The 17,149-nt window shown below is 39.5% G+C and overlaps 1 protein-coding gene across 1 annotated transcript in view; it reads right to left on the bottom strand.

Moving 5' to 3' along the window:
- Window positions 1-17,149, bottom strand: part of Focad (focadhesin) — a 307,188-nt gene that overhangs the window by 192,113 nt on the left and 97,926 nt on the right. The window contains exons 10-11 of the mRNA XM_052176733.1: window positions 16,610-16,830; window positions 367-624 (exon numbers count right to left, since the gene is read on the bottom strand). Coding sequence (XP_052032693.1) covers window positions 367-624; window positions 16,610-16,830 — 479 coding nt within the window. The remainder of the gene's footprint in view (window positions 1-366; window positions 625-16,609; window positions 16,831-17,149) is intronic.

Genomic DNA, 17,149 nt, shown 5'->3' with positions numbered 1-17,149 from the left:
ACGATGTTTTTGTTTATTAAATGACTGAGTGAAGACAGGATCAAACTCTAAGGAATCTATCATGAATTGATTAAGCTGGGTCACGTTAGATCAATATTAGAACTAAAAAGAAATGCACCATGGAATGGTTTGTGAAGATCAGAGCAAAACTGTACTGAATTCAGGGTTCCTAGAAAATTAGTTTAAATTAAAGGGAAATATTTCCGTTGTTAAGGGAATATCATCTCAGAGTAAGAAGAAAGAAACCAAACTGAGAAGAGAGACATTTTTAAAGTCATAATTTAAAACTTCATAAATAAACTAAAAATAATCTATAATAAACACTAGGCTTGTCTCCCATTACCTTTCCATATTCTCTGTTTTTACCTGAGAGGAATCTGCTTGAGCTAACTGTGTGGTGACCCTCAGTATCTGCAGAAGATTATGTCCTCCATCTTCAACAAGCAGGTGAGCCAGCAGTAGGAAAACGTGTGGGGGTACCACTGTGGTGGCAGGAAGCAAGGACTCCACTGCGGTCAGCCAGTCACTGGCTGCAGACTCTTCCTCGATGACTTCAAGAATCCTCCAGGCTGTGAAGACTGAGCTGTACATGCTGCTTATAGGAAAAGTAAGTCTGCAGGAGATCTGAGAAAGAGACACAAGAAGGCACTTAAAAAATCAGATGAGTATGTCTCACAAAAATATTCCTATTCCTGACACTCACTCATTTTATAACGCATTATCGAAATCATTCTCCCCAACAACAAAAAATAGACACTTTGAGGTCCTGCCAAATGGCTCTCCACCCAAATGTGAGGCAATGGAATCAGACAAAGAGGAAAACAGTTGTTCCATAGAACTTGGGAAACACTATCGCACAAATTTTTCTCTATTCACTCCTACTCTATTCATCTCCTACTAAGACGGAGAGGGGAATTGGATCAATATACAGGATCCAGAGGCAACAGAGTTTGGGAAAATCTATTCCCACTGTAAAAAGCCTCAAAGTGACTAGCAATGAGAAGAAAAATAGCCACCCCATTTCATTTGCCCAGCTCCAGGCCCTTGTAAGTGGCAGCCCGAAGCAGATGGCAGACTTGGATTCAGGACAATTCGCATTGGTAACAGACAGTGTGTGGATGGGAACAGAGTTGGTTCAGCTTGAGCCCGGTAATTCATTAGAAATTGTGAATAACTTCGGCAACAACATGTAGCCCTAGCTCTAAGTCGAACAAGACCAAGAGATGGTGCTGCACTTCAGCAAATCAGGCAAAGTCTCCTTGCTTAAGTGTGGCCCTGCTGTCAGGTCCAGGGAGTGCACAAAACTGTGCAGTGACATGAGTGGAAATAACTCAGGGGAAGCCACAGGCATTGCAGAAGCATTTGACGCTGTCTGTGAATAGAGTCATTCACATTTCACAGAAGAGGATGGCAAAAATTAAACTCTCTTAACTCCCTATTATCATAGGATAAGTATAAAAATAACCATTGAAAGGATAGGAACGCTAAATGTTATAATACATTTTTTTTTAAAGCTTAAGATTTAGTAGATGTCAGTAATTCATAGAATTCTGAGACCATTACCAGGGTCTACTTTTATGATATTTTCACTAATCTAAGGAGAAAACGCCAATAGCCTATCCCTACTCCCTGTCCCTGGAAACCATACACTGACATTACATTTCTACTTTGTCTATCACATGATAGAAAGCATATAATTTTGGATATTTTATGACACGATGTATATGATAGGCATATATGATAGTGGCTCCCTTTCACTTAGCATGTTGTCAAGGACTGTTCATGTCATAGCTTGTGTCTATACAGTTCATTGCCAAATAGCAATGCATCATACATGTATAAATCCTCTTGTCAATCCATTCATGATAGTCAAGTAACTGAGACATTTCCATTCCGGGAGGCAATTATAAACAACGCTATCAACATTTCTACAACATTTGTAAAATAATTCAAATAAATATGCAATTCTTTTGAACATGTGAAAAGAGTGGCTGTCAGATTTGAACATTAAAAAGTACTCTAAAAACAAATGTGGAAGTTCTAGCCATACTAATAACTAACATGAACAGACTCCCCAAGGGAAAATATAAGAGATACGAATAGTTTACATAGAATTCTATTAGTTTTTCCAAACGAAGCTGAAGAGAAAAGGTATGTTGTATTGTATTACATTGTAGTATATTATATTGTATTATTGTATAACAAACTGGTAACTACTATGCAAGACATTCTCTTTACAAGATTAAGAACAGCACTCCTAGGAACCACAGTGAATAAAAGAACTCTCAGCATATACCACTTCATACTTTCTGGATCATGTGAATATATTACTATTTTAAAAATCTTACAGAATTTAGGCTTAAATAATAATCTAAATTTATAGACCTTTATCTTATTAAAAATACTGTTGACAAGAAGATTAAATTCATTAATGACTATGGCCACAACCTTTATATTAATGAAAAGCAACACTGGACTTGAGATATAAAAACTTGGTCTTCAGAAAAAACAAGGCAACCATGAAATATCATGTAACCACTCTAAACCTCACTTACACACTTATACAATGTAAGTAAAGAGTAACTTCTTACCAAGATAGGAAGAAGATATTAAACAATCTAATATCTAATTAACCAGTTAGTACAATGCCTAAATTTGCAAATATGGGAAAACATTATCCCTGTCTTAGGAAAAGAAAATCCAGTGGGTAAAAACAGAAAAGATTAATAACTGGAAATGAACATGAAGCATGGATTGAGTCCAGAGCAGGAACATACTCTGACATAAATAAGCAAGGAAGGGAAAGTTGCTTGAGGTATTACCTCCTTCTTGCTCTGGTGTGCTGGCTTGTTAGCAGGTAGAACAGCAGTAGGAAAGAAAAATATTAAATAATATATCACAGTAAGTTCCCCTTGCCCTATTGAATGACAGCTGCTACTGGCATACTGTCAAGAGAAGGGTGTCATCAAGGATTTCCCTACCCTGAGAAAAAAACAGATGAAAGGGTCAGCACGTTCTGCCTTACAGAGGGAAAAGTAGAAAGTAAACAGATTGGTATTATGTGTATTATAGCACAACAGAAAATAATAAAGAACATGAAGCACAGGGAAAATTACACTTAAATAAATCTAGAACTTAAAATGAAGATGACATATATAATACCACCATTCACGTAGTAGGGCAGCAGGTTCAAGACCAGACTCTGCTCAAAATAAAAATAAAAATAAAAACAAAACAAAACAAGGGGATGGGCATGGTGATGTATACTTCTAATCCCAACAGAGGCAAGCAGTTCAAGGACAGCCTGGTTTTCATGGAGACTTACAGACTAGCCAGACTAGTGAGTTCCATCTCAAAACCACATAATACAAGGGGAAAAAATATAAGAATTCAAAAGACTAATAAATGAAACATATCGAGAGATAGCCCCACAGATAGCCCTGGCTGATCTTCTAAACAATCCAGGTCTTGAAATAGTCCATAACTCCAGGTCCAGGGGTCTGATACCCTCCTAAAGTTTCTAAGGCACAAATGTGATATACAGACATACATACAGTCAAAACACCAATACAAATAAAAATTTAAATATTAAATGTATATTAGAAAGCTATTAAATGGATTTTTATCAATTTTAATAAAAGAATTTGGAATAACTAGTTTTAAACTTTAAAATTTAAATTTATGTTATTTAATAATAATTTCTTATTATTGTTAAATATATTATTAAATATTCAATTTAGAGTTTAAATCTAATTTTAAATTTTAAAAACATTCCAGTGCATTAAGTTTGAACTGTAAGTCAGACAGCTGACAGTCTCTGTGGAGCTAAAGAAGTCTGTGAATACAGATGAACACAAATTAACACTAATGAGTAACATTTATCTATAACATTTATCTGTAACACTAACTACAATAGACTTTAACAGGCAAAAGGATGGTGACATGGAAATTCAGCACTCAGGAAACAGAGGCAGGGGGAATCTCTGTGAGTTTGAGACAGACTGGTCTATACAACAAGACATATGTAGGGAAAGTATCTCAAAACCCAAAAACAAAAACAAAGTGTCTTTCTTTCCACCCTGTGTTCCCATGAGCAATGGAGATGAGAAATAAGAGATGTGGGAATAATTGCTTGTCAAATAACTCACATCATCCTCAACATAAGATCAGGGCCATCCTTAATTTTCAACCAAATCTCTTAAGAAACTAGGTCTTGCAACTTATTTCTAATTCACTATACACTTTTCTATGAATCCATACAAACACTACTATCATTTCCTCCTAAATGCCACACAGAGATAAACTAGTGAAGAAAGGGAGGGAGATAGGGAAGGAAGGAGGGAGGGAGAGAGGGGGGGAGATAGGAAAGGAGGGAGGGAAGGAGGGAGGGAGGGAAGGAAGAAGGGAGGAAGGGAGGAAGGGGGGATGGAAGGGAGAATGGGAGGAAGGGAGGATGGGAGGAAGGGAGGGAGGGAGGAAGGGAGGGGGGAGGAAGGGAGGGAGGAAGGGAGGAAGGGAGGGAGGGAGGAAGGAAGGGAGGGAGGGAGGAAGGAAGGGGGGATGGAGGAAGGGAGGGAGGAAGGGAAGGAGGAAGGGAGGGAGGGAGGAAGGGAGGAAGGGAGGGAGGAAGGGAGGAAGGGAGGAAGGGAGAGAGGAAGGGAGGAAGGGAGGGAGGAAGGGAAGATGGGAGAAAGGGAGGGAGGGGGAAGGGAAGATGGGATGGAGGGATGGAGGGAGGGAGGGAGGGAGGGAAGGAGGGAGGGAAGAAAGTAATACATTCTAGGATCTAGAGTTACAGAGGTAAAATCTATCCTTCACAGCACATGTGACTGGAACACACCCATGGCCTCACTAACCTCAGACTCCTGACTTGGACATAAGTGTTTTAAGACCCTTGGAACCAGGACACAGGTCAATTGTTGACCTACTTAGCATGTGAGAAGCAGGATTTTCATCCTAAGCAATATACATGAAATAGCCCAAAGTTCACCCCTAGTGGAAGAGAGACAAAGCATTGGTCAGACATGCTACTAGGATAAAAACTGAAGACTGCCTTTAATGGTAGCACTTGGGAGGCAGAGGCAGGCCTCTGTGAGGTTGAGGCCTGCCTGGTCTACAGAGTGAGTTCCAGGATAGATAGGTCCACACAAAGAACCCCTGTCAGGAAAGGGAAGGGAGGGAAGGGTAGTGCAAAGGGCTACTCATTGTAGGATCCCATCTCTGTGGAAGTTCCATAGTAGACACTACAGACGACTCCCCACCTAGAGAGGAGATCAGTGGTCACCTAGGCTACCTACCACTCAGGAGGAAGGGCCAGGTTATATGAGTTGTAGCTTTTGAGATAATGCTAACAAATGTTCAATGCTTGTTGTGGTACTTTTGAACAAACTGGAAGACCCTGAATTGTACATCTGACCTGTATATAATATTTATGTGAACTGCATTCCAATATACTATTAAAAGTTAGGCAAAGGCACTAATACACATAAAATAAATCTAACAGGGGAAGGGGTTCCCAAAGCACAACCTTTGGCAAGGTATTCCTTTCTCTGTGTGTAAGTTAGCTCTTAGAGAAACTACAGCATGGGGTATGGTGTGATGATACAGTTAATAGAGAATATGAAATGAAGTCTACAACCCCATGACCACAAGATGCTTGGCTGCTCATTTTACCCAGGATCAGAGAAACCAGCCACTAGTCAAAAGCCAAGCAGCTGAAAACAGAAGAAAGAAAGAAAGAAAAGAAAGAAAGAAAGAAAGGAAGGAAGGAAGGAAGGAAGGAAGGAAGGAAGGAAGGAAGGAAGGAAAGAAGGAAGGAGAGAAAGAAGGAAGGAAGGAAAGAAGGAAGGAGAGAAAGAAGGATAGAAGGAAAGAAGGAAAGAAGGAAAGAAGGAAAGAAGGAAAGAAGGAAAGAAGGAAAGAAGGAAAGAAGGAAAGAAGGAAGAAGGAAAGAAGGAAGAAGGAAAGAAGAAAGGAAAGAAGGAAAGAAGGAAAGAAAGGAAAGAAAGGAAAGAAGGAAAGGAAAGAAGGAAAGGAAAGAAGGAAAGGAAAGAAGGAAGGAAAGAAGGAAGGAAAGAAGGAAAGAAAAGGTAATAATGACTGACAATGATGAGAACCTATTTTAGAGTCATCGTAAAAAACAAGAGTTTATCAAACTGCACATGGTTGATAGGTCTTAACTTAGCTCTAAGTAAGATAATGAAACAGAAAACACAGAAAATTTCATGACTATTTAAATTAAGAAAAAAATAACCTATATATTCTCTGCTTTTTACAAATCCAAAATAAAGGCTATCTGATACTATTCGATCAACAAGGCCCAGAAATACTAGTTACATACACATAGACACACGGACACACACACACACACACACACACACACACACACAGCTTGCAGTAGACCCTAGTTGAGTCAAGCTATCCTAATCTTTCCGCTGACTACAACAGTTTTATAAAAATGAGTTTGTCCTCTGAATGAGCACAGCAATTCAATCCAAGGCTCCATTCACTGTATCTCATCAATCCACTTCATTCCCCATCCCCCAAAAGTTCCCCCAAATCTGTCTTACTGTCAGGTACTCAGTGTGACCCACACCTCCACATCCATCCTCTGTGGACTCTGCGGTAACACAGTGCTAGCTGGTCAGCATTCACTCTTTGCCCTTTAGCATAGTGTTGGTCACTGTCAACAGAGCACACAGGAGACAGACTGCCTCTTCATCTGAGACAAGTAACAGTTCTCCATAACTATCCTCATAGCATTCTTTAAGGAATAACTAAGTACCTTTACTAGTCAACAATTACTTAGGGTGGTCTGTCTTACTCAAATTTCTCTCCTTAGTGGTCCTGATTCATGTACACCAATATTTCTCTCTTCTTTCCTTTTTTTATTCTTTTATTGGATATTTTCTTTATTTACATTTCAAGTGTTATCAACTTTCCTTATTTCCCCTCCAAAAACCCCGTGTCCAATCCCCTCTTGCCCTGCTCATTAATCCACCCACTCCTGCTTCCCTGTCCTATCATTCCCCTACACTGGGACATTGAGCCTTCACAGGTTCAAGGGCCTTTCCTCTCACTGATGTCCAACAAGGTTATCATCATCATCTGCTACATATGCGGCTGGGACCATGGGTCCCTCCATGTGTACTCTTTGGTTGGTGGTTTAGTCCCTGGGAGTTCTGGGGATACTGATTGGTTCATATTGTTGTTCCTCCAACAATGCTGTAAACCCCTCATTATCTTGGAGGAATTTTTAAATATAGAATTTACAACTACTAGCTCATAGTTTTTTAACCTGAGATTACAACAGATGGTTTAAATGTCACACTTAACAGCCAAATAGAAAAAAAGGATCTTGTTTCTTAAACACTATAAAAAATACTTATTAGACTTTAAAAAGATGAATATCATGTTTACAATCATGCATTTTTATATCTTAAGGATAAAAAGATACTAAAGCATGTTTTATTTCATGGTTCTCAGGCTTCAGAAATGGAGGTGCCATTACAGCTCAGCATGACAGGGTATTTAACCTACAAACTATACTTCTGAAGAACAGCTCTGGTAATAATCAAACACTGAGTCCGAATCACCTACAGAAATCACTAAAAACAGCAAATCCAAGCCTTTCAGAGAAAGCTTTCTACAATAAATCAATATAAAAATGGGTTAGTCTTAGGAGAAGTACACATTTTCTATGAAAAAAAAAACTTGTTAAATGCTGAATATCCACCATACACTAAGCTATGGATGAGGTACTTTGGATGAGAAGATAAATAAGTTCATACACTATTTAAGTACAAGAGAAAGAAAGCACTCAGTCAGACACACTGGCTAAGATATTTTTTAATTAACACATTTTCCTACAGTTAGCTGAAAAATATAAAGCAGAAAGACTTAAGAAAGAAAAATATGAGATGATCAATGACTAGTGCAATGTTTTTATTAGATTATTTGCTTTATTTACATTTCAAATGTTATCTATTGGTACCAGGATCTGTTGCCAAGACAACTGGCCACCATATTCCCAGAATCCATTGGGCTCACCTTGACCTGTAACCACATCACCATCCATGAGGAACACCCCTTCCCCCTTCTTTCTCTTCCCCTCTTCTCTTTCCACTGCCACCTTTGCCCTTTCCTCTCTCAATAAACCTCACAAGGAACTGTTTGGCCTGGTGTGGACTTTATGGGGCCACTACCGACCACCAATCCCAACAGTATTCCCTTTCTAGTGAAAACCCCCATCCCTTCCCCACACACACACTTTCCTGACCTGGCATTCTGCTACAGTAGGGCATCAAACCTACACAGGACCAATGGCCTCTCCTCCCATTGATATCTGAAATGGCCATCCTTTGCTACGTATGTAGCTGGAGCCATGGGTCCCTTCGTGTATATTCTTTGGTTGGTGGTTTAGTCCCTGGGAGCTCTGGGGGGTACTGGTTGATACATATTATTGTTCCTCCTATGGGGCTGCAAACCTCTTCAGCTCCTTGGGTCCTTTCTCTAGCTCCTCCATTGGGGACCCTGTGCTTAGTCCACTGGTTGGCTGTGAGCCATGGGTGTTTTGATCCACCTTCCAAGAAGGATCCACACTACGGTTTATCTTCTTCTTGAGCTTCATGTGGTCTGTGAGTTGTATCTTGGGTATTCCCAGCTTTTGTGTTAATATCCACTAATCACTGAGCGCATAACATGTGTGTTCTTTTGTGACTGGGTTACCTCACTCAGGATATTTTCTACCTCCATCCATTTGCCTAAGAATTTCATGAATTCACAGTTTTTAATAGCAAAGTAGTATTCTTTTGAATAAATATATCACATTTTCTATATCCATTCCTCTGTTGAGGTATATCTAGGTTCTTTCCAACTTCTGGATATTATAAATAAGGCTGCTATGAACATAGTGGAGCATGTGTCCTTATTACATGTTGGAGCATCTTCTGGGTATATGCCCAGGAGTGGTATAGCTGGGTCCGCAGGTAGTACTATGTTCAATTTTCTGAATAACCACCAAACTGGTTTCTAGAGTGGTTTTACCAGCTTGCAATCCCACCAACAATGGAATAATGTTCCTCTTTCTCCACATCCTCTCCAGCATCTCCTGTCCATATCTTGGCCATTATGACTGGCATGAGGTGGAATCTCAGAGTTGTTTTGATTTGCATTTCCCTGATGACTAAGGATGTTGAACATTTCTTTAGGTGTTTCTCAGCCATCTGGTATTCCTCAGTTGAGAATTCTTTGTTTAGCTCTGTACCCCATTTTAATAGTGTTATTTGATTCTCTGGAATCTAACTTCTTGTATTCTTTGTATATATATTAGATATAAGCCCTTTATTGGATGTAGGATTGTTAAACATCTTTTCCCAATCTATTGATTGCTGCTTTGTACTATTGACAGTGTCCTTTGCCTTATAGAAGCTTTGCAATTTTATGAGATACCTATTTGTCTATTCTTGATCTTAGAGCACAAGCAATTGGTGTTCTGTTCAGGAAATTTTCACCTGTGCCCATGTGTTCCAGGCTCTTCCCCAGTTTCTCTTCTATTAGGTTCAATGTATCTGGTTTTATGTGGAGGTCCTTGATCCACTTGGACTTGAGTTTTGTAGGATATAAGAATGAATCAATTTGCATCCTTCTACATGTTGACTGCCAGATGACCCAGCACCATTTGTTAAAAATGTTGTCTTCTTTCCACTGGATGGTTTTAGCTCCTTTGTCAAAGATCAAGTGACCATAGGTGGGTAGTGCAATTCAAGGTCAACTATTTATATTGCTGTCCTTTCCTAAAGACGTGGTGAAGGGTCAGAATTCTCTCCTTCAGTGAGCTCCCCATAGAGTTGAAGGTACAAACATGGAACCTTTCACGTTAGAACACAGTATTTTGTACACTGGGTAAATAAAAGAAAAGCTGGAAACACAAAGCACAGTAAATACTGACATGGAGGCTTGAGAATATTTGGCTGTATTTGGAGGAACAGGCAGTTCATACAGAGGACACAAAAGACCATTATGTGTGAAAGCAAAGATTTGGGAATAGACTGGGTAAGGCAAGCAGAATTAATAGTTGTATCTGAAATACACAGAGCACACTGGTACGTGAGGAAGAGATCCCACAGTAAATATGACTGGAGTCTTTTAAAAAGGTAATAGAGGTCTACTTACAGCCTCAGTAAGGCAGCGTAGCATCATGAAAAGGATATTTATAGCACTGATGGTATCCCTTCCTCCTCCCCCTTAGCCAACAGCTGCTAAAGAGAAAGTGCAGCTACCATCACTGATGAATAAGATACACACACCTGAGCAAACAGTAAACTGAGTCCTTAGGTATTAGAGTTAAGGTGAGCCTCAGTAAATAACACTTGTGACTTAAGTGCACAATTGAAAATATATCCTGTCTAAACCTTAGTACTGGCCCCAAGCCCAGCCCCTACCCAAGGACCCTGTCATTATGCTATATGGTGAATTAGGAGGTAAGGTATTAAAAAAATGTTATTAGATTCTTGCCAACCTTTTTAGAACTCAGAATTTCCTTCTCTTATTGTTAAATCAGATATATATTTCAGGAACCAGAATTATAGTGTAGCGACCTGGATTGAGGAAGCTATCATACACATTTACTTTGCTCCCAGGACATCCTAAGTAAACAATGATGATGACTAGACCCTAACCCTAACAACACATGACTAAAGGGACCTCTCTTTGGCTAGATGAAGTAACAAGCGTGTTCCAGCTTGTGCTTGCAGGGACACCTCACAGAGACTTTGGACATTGCTCTCTTTAGCATACTTAACTCTCATCCCCAACACTTAAGAGAGGAGCTGAAAAGTAACACATTTTACCAAAGGTACTATGTAACAAGAAAAGAGGCCTGGCCAAATGGCCTAGGACCCAGACATCTTCTACTACTGTCACAGAAAAGGGAAAGCAGAGGGCCAACAACAGGGCTCAGTGGGTAAAGACACTTGCTGCCAACCCGATCAATCTGGGTTCAATCTCTGGGATCCATCCACAGTGTAGAGGGAAAGAACTGAAGCCTAAAAGTTATCATCTGACCTCCACAAATATTCATTGGTGTTTGTGCACACATGCACACAAACACGCACACATGCATACAATTTTAAAATAAAATTTAAAAAAGAAGAAGAAAAGGGGAGACTGAGAGCACAGAGTAGGTGAATAGGACAGCCACCCCTGCTGCTGCATCAAAGGGCTCAGAGTCAACAGTGCCCAGACAGACATCTTCATCCATGGCCATGTAGCCTTGCAAGGCAATACAAAAGCATGTGATAGACTTGTCGTCCATGTGAGGCAGGAAAATATCATCATACACAAAGACAACAAGAGCCACCAGCCAGGGAACCTAACATTACATGCCACATAAATCTTATACTAACCCTACAACTTCCAGGATTTGAGAAAGAGACCCTGTCGAGCAATATGTAGGACATACATTAATGGTCTCTGAGAATGAAAGACTCTATGTTCAAGTATATTGAAGAAACCAGAGAGGTCAAGACCACATGCTGCTCTTGCAAGGACCTACATCAGGTGCCTCCTAACCATTTGTAAATTCCAACTCCAAGGGATCTGAAACTCTCTTCTGGCCTTTGTGGAAGGTCTCCTGTATGTGTATAAAATAGATGAATGAATGAATGAATGAATGAATGAAAGGAAGGAAAGAATGAACAACTAGATTAAACAGATTTCATAGATTAAATGAATAAATAGATTAAGCAGATTTCATTTCTTACTCTTAATACTACTCAGTAACATCAATATACACTGGAATCTCACAAAAAAAGAGAGATCCTAGCATTTTTAAAACTTATTGAGCAAACCTCAATTCAGAGGCCAGAGCAGCGTAACATCTCTCACACTTCTACCCAACAAATCTGAAAAGCACAATAAACGTACATCTAAGCAGAAATTTCATCAATATGTGACAAAAAATACACATTGATGGAGAAAAGAAATAGAGGTACTCAAAACACCAAATGTTCTAAACAAAGAAAGAATACTAAAGGCAGTAAGAGAAAAAGGCCAAGTAACATATAAAGGAAGACCTATCAGAATCACAGCAGACTTTTCACCTGAGACTAAGAAGGCTAGAAGGTCCTGGGCAGATCTCATGCAGACTCTAAGAGAACACAAATGCCAACCAAAACTACTATATCCAGCAAAACTCTCAATCACCATAGATGGAGAAACTAAGATATTTCACGACAAAACCAAGTTCACCCAATATCTATCCACAAACCCAGCCCTAAAAAGGATAATAGGAGGACAACACCAATACAAGGAGGGAAACTCCACCCTGAAAAAAGCAAGATAGTAACCTTTCATCAAACCCAAATAAGTTAAGCAATCAAATTTAAAAAATAACGTCAAAAATGATAGGAAGTAACAATCACTATTCCTTAATATCTCTTAACATCAATGGACTCAATGCCCCAATAAAAAGACACAGACTAACTGACTGGATACGTAAACAGGACCCTACATTTTGCTGCTTACAGGAAACACACCTCAGGGTCAAAGACAAACACTACCTTAGAGTAAAAGGCTGGAAGACAATTTTACAAGCAAATGGTCTCAGGAAACAAGCTGGAGTAGCCATTTTAATATCAGATAAAATTGACTTTCAACCCAAAGTCATCAAAAGAGACTCTGAGGGACACTTCTTGCTGGTCAAAGGAAAAATACAACAAGAAGAACTCTCAATCCTGAACATCTATGCTCCAAATGCAAGGGCACCCTCTTTCATAAAAGAAACTTTATTAAAACTCAAAGCACACATTGCACCTAACACAATAATTGTGGGTGACTTCAACACTGCACTTTCCTCAATGGACCGATCAGGAAAACAGAAACTAAACAAGGACACAATGAAACTAATTGAAGCTTTGGACCAATTAGATTTAACTGATATATATAGAACATTCTATCCTAAAACAAAAGAATATACCTTTTTTTCAGCACCTCATGGTACCTTCTCCAAAATCAACCATATAATTGGTCACAAGACAGACCTCAACAAATATAAAAAGATAGAACTAATCCCATGCCTCCTATCTGATCACTATGGAATAAAAGTGGTCTTCAATAGCAACAGAAACAACAGAAAACCCACAAACACGTGGAGATTGAACAATACTCTACTCAATGACACCTTGGTCAAGGAAGAAATAAAGAAAGAAATTAAAGACTTTTTAGAACACAATGAAAATGAAAACACAACATACCCAAATCTATGGGACACAATGAAAGCAGTGCTAAGAGGAAAACTCATAGCCCTGAGTGCCTCCAAAAAGAAAATGGAGAGAGCATACATTACCAACTTAATGACACACCTGAAAGCCCTAGAACAAAAAGAAGCTATTTCACCCAGGAGGAGTAGAAGGCAGGAAATCATCAAACTCAGGGCCGAAATCAATCAAGTAGAAACAAAGAGAACCATACAAAAAATCAACAAAACTAGGAGCTGGTTCTTTGAGAAAATCAACAAGATAGATAAACCCTTAGCCAGACTGACCAAAGGGCACAGAGAAAGTATCCAAATTAACAAACTTAGAAATGAAAAGGGAGACATAACAACGGAAACTGAGGAAATCCAAAAAATCATCAGATCCTACTATAAGAGCCTGTACTCAACACAACTGGAGAATCTGGAGGAAATGGACAATTTCCTTGACAGATACCAAATACCAAAATTAAATCAGGACCAACTAGACCATCTAAACAGTCCCATAAAGCCTAAAGAAATAGAAGGAGTCATAGAAAGTCTTCCAACCAAAAAAAGCACAGGACCAGATGGTTTCAGTGCAGAATTCTACCAGACCTTCAAAGAAGAGTTAACACCAATACTCTTCAAACTATTCCACAAAATAGAAACAGAAGGAACACTACCCAATTCCTTCTACGAAGCCACAATTACGCTGATACCAAAGCCACACAAAGATCCAACAAAGAAAGAGAACATCAGACCAATTTCCCTTATGAACATCGATGCAAAAATACTCAACAAAATTCTTGCCAACCGAATCCAAGAACACATCAAAACGATCATCCACCATGATCAAGTAGGCTTTATCCCGGGAATGCAGGGTTGGTTCAATATACGGAAATCCATCAATACAATCCACTACATAAACAAACTCAAAGAACAAAACCACATGGTCATTTCATTGGATGCTGAAAAAGCATTTGACAAAATTCAGCATCCTTTCATGCTTAAAGTCTTGGAGAGAACAGGAATTCAAGGCCCATACCTAAACATAGTAAAAGCAATATACAGCAAACCGGTAGCCAGCATCAAACTAAACGGAGAGAAACTTGAAGCAATCCCACTGAAATCAGGGACCAGACAAGGCTGCCCCCTTTCTCCTTATCTTTTCAATATTGTACTTGAGGTACTAGCTCGGGCAATTCGACAACATAAGGAGGTCAAAGGGATACAAATTGGAAAGGAGGAAGTCAAACTATCATTATTTGCAGACGACATGATCGTCTACCTAAGTGACCCAAAGAACTCCACTAGAGAGCTCCTACAGCTGATAAACAACTTCAGCAAAGTGGCAGGTTACAAAATCAACTCAAGCAAATCAGTGGCCTTCCTATACTCAAAGGATAAGCAGGCTGAGAAAGAAATTAGGGAAATGACCCCCTTCACAATAGCCACAAACAGTATAAAGTATCTTGGGGTGACTCTTACCAAACATGCGAAAGATCTGTATGGCAAGAACTTCAAGACTCTGAAGAAGGAAATGGAAGAAGACCTCAAAAAATGGGAAAACCTCCCATGCTCATGGATCGGTAGAATCAATATAGTTAAAATGGCCATTTTGCCTAAAGCACTATACAGATTCAATGCAATACCCATCAAAATCCCAACTCAATTCTTCACAGAGTTAGAAAGAGCAATTATCAAATTCATCTGGAACAACAAAAAACCCAGGATAGCTAAAACTATTCCCAGCAACAAAAGAAAATCTGGGGGAATCAGTATCCCTGACCTCAAGCAATACTACAGAGCAATAGTGTTAAAAACTGCATGGTATTGGTACAGTGACAGGCAGGAGGATCAATGGAACAGGATTGAAGATCCAGAAATGAACCCACACACCTATGGCCACTTGATCCTCGACAAAGAGGCTGAAAACATCCAATGGAAAAAAGATAGCCTTTTCAACAAATGGTGCTGGTTCAACTGGAGGTCAGCATGCAGAAGAATGCGAATTGATCCATCCTTGTCTCCTTGTACTAAGCTCAAATCCAAATGGATCAAGGACCTCCACATAAAGCCAGACACTCTGAAGCTAATAGAAAAGAAACTGGGGAAGACCCTTGAGGACATCGGTACAGGGAGAAAGTTTCTGAACAGAACACCAATAGCGTATGCTCTAAGAGCAAGAATTGACAAATGGGACCTCATAAGGTTACAGAGTTTCTGTAAGGCAAAGGACACCATCAAGAGGACAGATCGGCAACCAACAAATTGGGAAAAGATCTTCACCAATCCTACATCAGATAGAGGGCTAATATCCAATATATATAAAGAACTCAAGAAGTTAGACTCCAGAAAACCGAACAACCCTATTAAAAAATGGGGTACAGAGTTAAACAAAGAATTCTCACCTGAAGAACTTCGGATGGCGGAGAAGCATCTTAAAAAATGCTCCACTTCATTAGTCATTAGGGAAATGCAAATCAAAACAACCCTAAGATTTCATCTTACACCAGTCAGAATGGCTAAGATTAAAAATTCAGGAGACAGCAGGTGTTGGAGAGGGTGCGGAGAAAGAGGAACACTCCTCCACTGCTGGTGGGGTTGCAAATTGGTACAACCACTCTGGAAAGCAGTCTGGCGGTTCCTCGGAAAACTGGGCACCTCACTTCCAGAAGATCCTGCTATACCACTCCTGGGCATATACCCAGAGGATTCCCCACCATGTAATAAGGATACATGCTCTACTATGTTCATAGCAGCCCTATTTATAATTGCCAGATGCTGGAAAGAACCCAGGTATCCCTCAACAGAAGAGTGGATACAAAAAATGTGGTATATCTACACAATGGAGTACTATTCAGCCATTAGAAACAATGAATTCATGAAATTCTTAGGCAAATGGATGGAGCTAGAGAACATCATACTAAGTGAGGTAACCCAGACTCAAAAGGTGAATCATGGTATGCACTCACTAATAAGTGGTTATTAACCTAGAAAACTGGAATACCCAAAACATAATCCACACATCAAATGAGATACAAGAAGAAAGCAGGAGTGGTCCCTGGTTCTGGAAAGACTCAGTGAAACAGTATTTGGCAAAACCAGAACGGGGAACTGGGAAGGGGTGGGAGGGAGGACAGGGGAAGAGAAGGGGGCTTACGGGACTTTCGGGGAGTGGGGGGGGGGGCTAGAAAAGGGGAAATCATTTGAAATGTAAATAAATTATATCAAATAAAAAAAAAAAAAAAAGAAATACCTGGGTCCAGTAATATTTTGTATTTCAGATTTTATAATATTTACGCATGTATGAAATATAGTGTTGATGAAACCCAAAAAAAAAAAAAAAAAAAAAAAAATAGAGGTACTCATTACCGTGTGGCAGTCGTCTTGAGTGTGGCAGTCGTCTTCATAACACGCTCTCTGTAGCACTTCCAGAAGACTGAGTGCTAACTGCTGCCTGGAGGGGCCTTCCTCACCCATGGCCAGACAGTCTTCCAGGGCAGTGGAAGACAGGATCTGCAGAAGAGGTACCAGGAGCAGCAGGGACGCCTGCGGGATGTTCTGACCGTCGGTAAGTGAGAGGAGCTTCAGAGCTAAACATCAAAATAAAAGTTCACAATGTTTTCTTTTTAAATTAACACCAGTCAAACAGAACATTTTCCCATGAAACAGATTTTGTCTTGCACTTTTACAACCAGTTCAGACAAGACTAGAATAACAAGTCAGGATAAAAGTGAATAACAGTAAAATAAAAGCTAATTGCATGGGTTTTTTTTAAAGCTGTTGATATTCGTTACAGAAAAATAAGGGTACTTAAAAAAAACAAACAGAAAAATAAGAGTGCTTGAAAGACAACACATATTATACATTCATATGATTTATATATAAATCAACTCTAGTTTTTGGTCACGG

The sequence above is a fragment of the Apodemus sylvaticus genome, chromosome 3, assembly GCF_947179515.1.
Source record: "Apodemus sylvaticus chromosome 3, mApoSyl1.1, whole genome shotgun sequence".
NCBI classification, from domain to species: Eukaryota; Metazoa; Chordata; class Mammalia; order Rodentia; family Muridae; genus Apodemus; species Apodemus sylvaticus.
The sequence above is the reverse complement of the archived record's forward strand: the minus strand, read 5'-3'. Positions and strand labels throughout refer to the sequence as shown.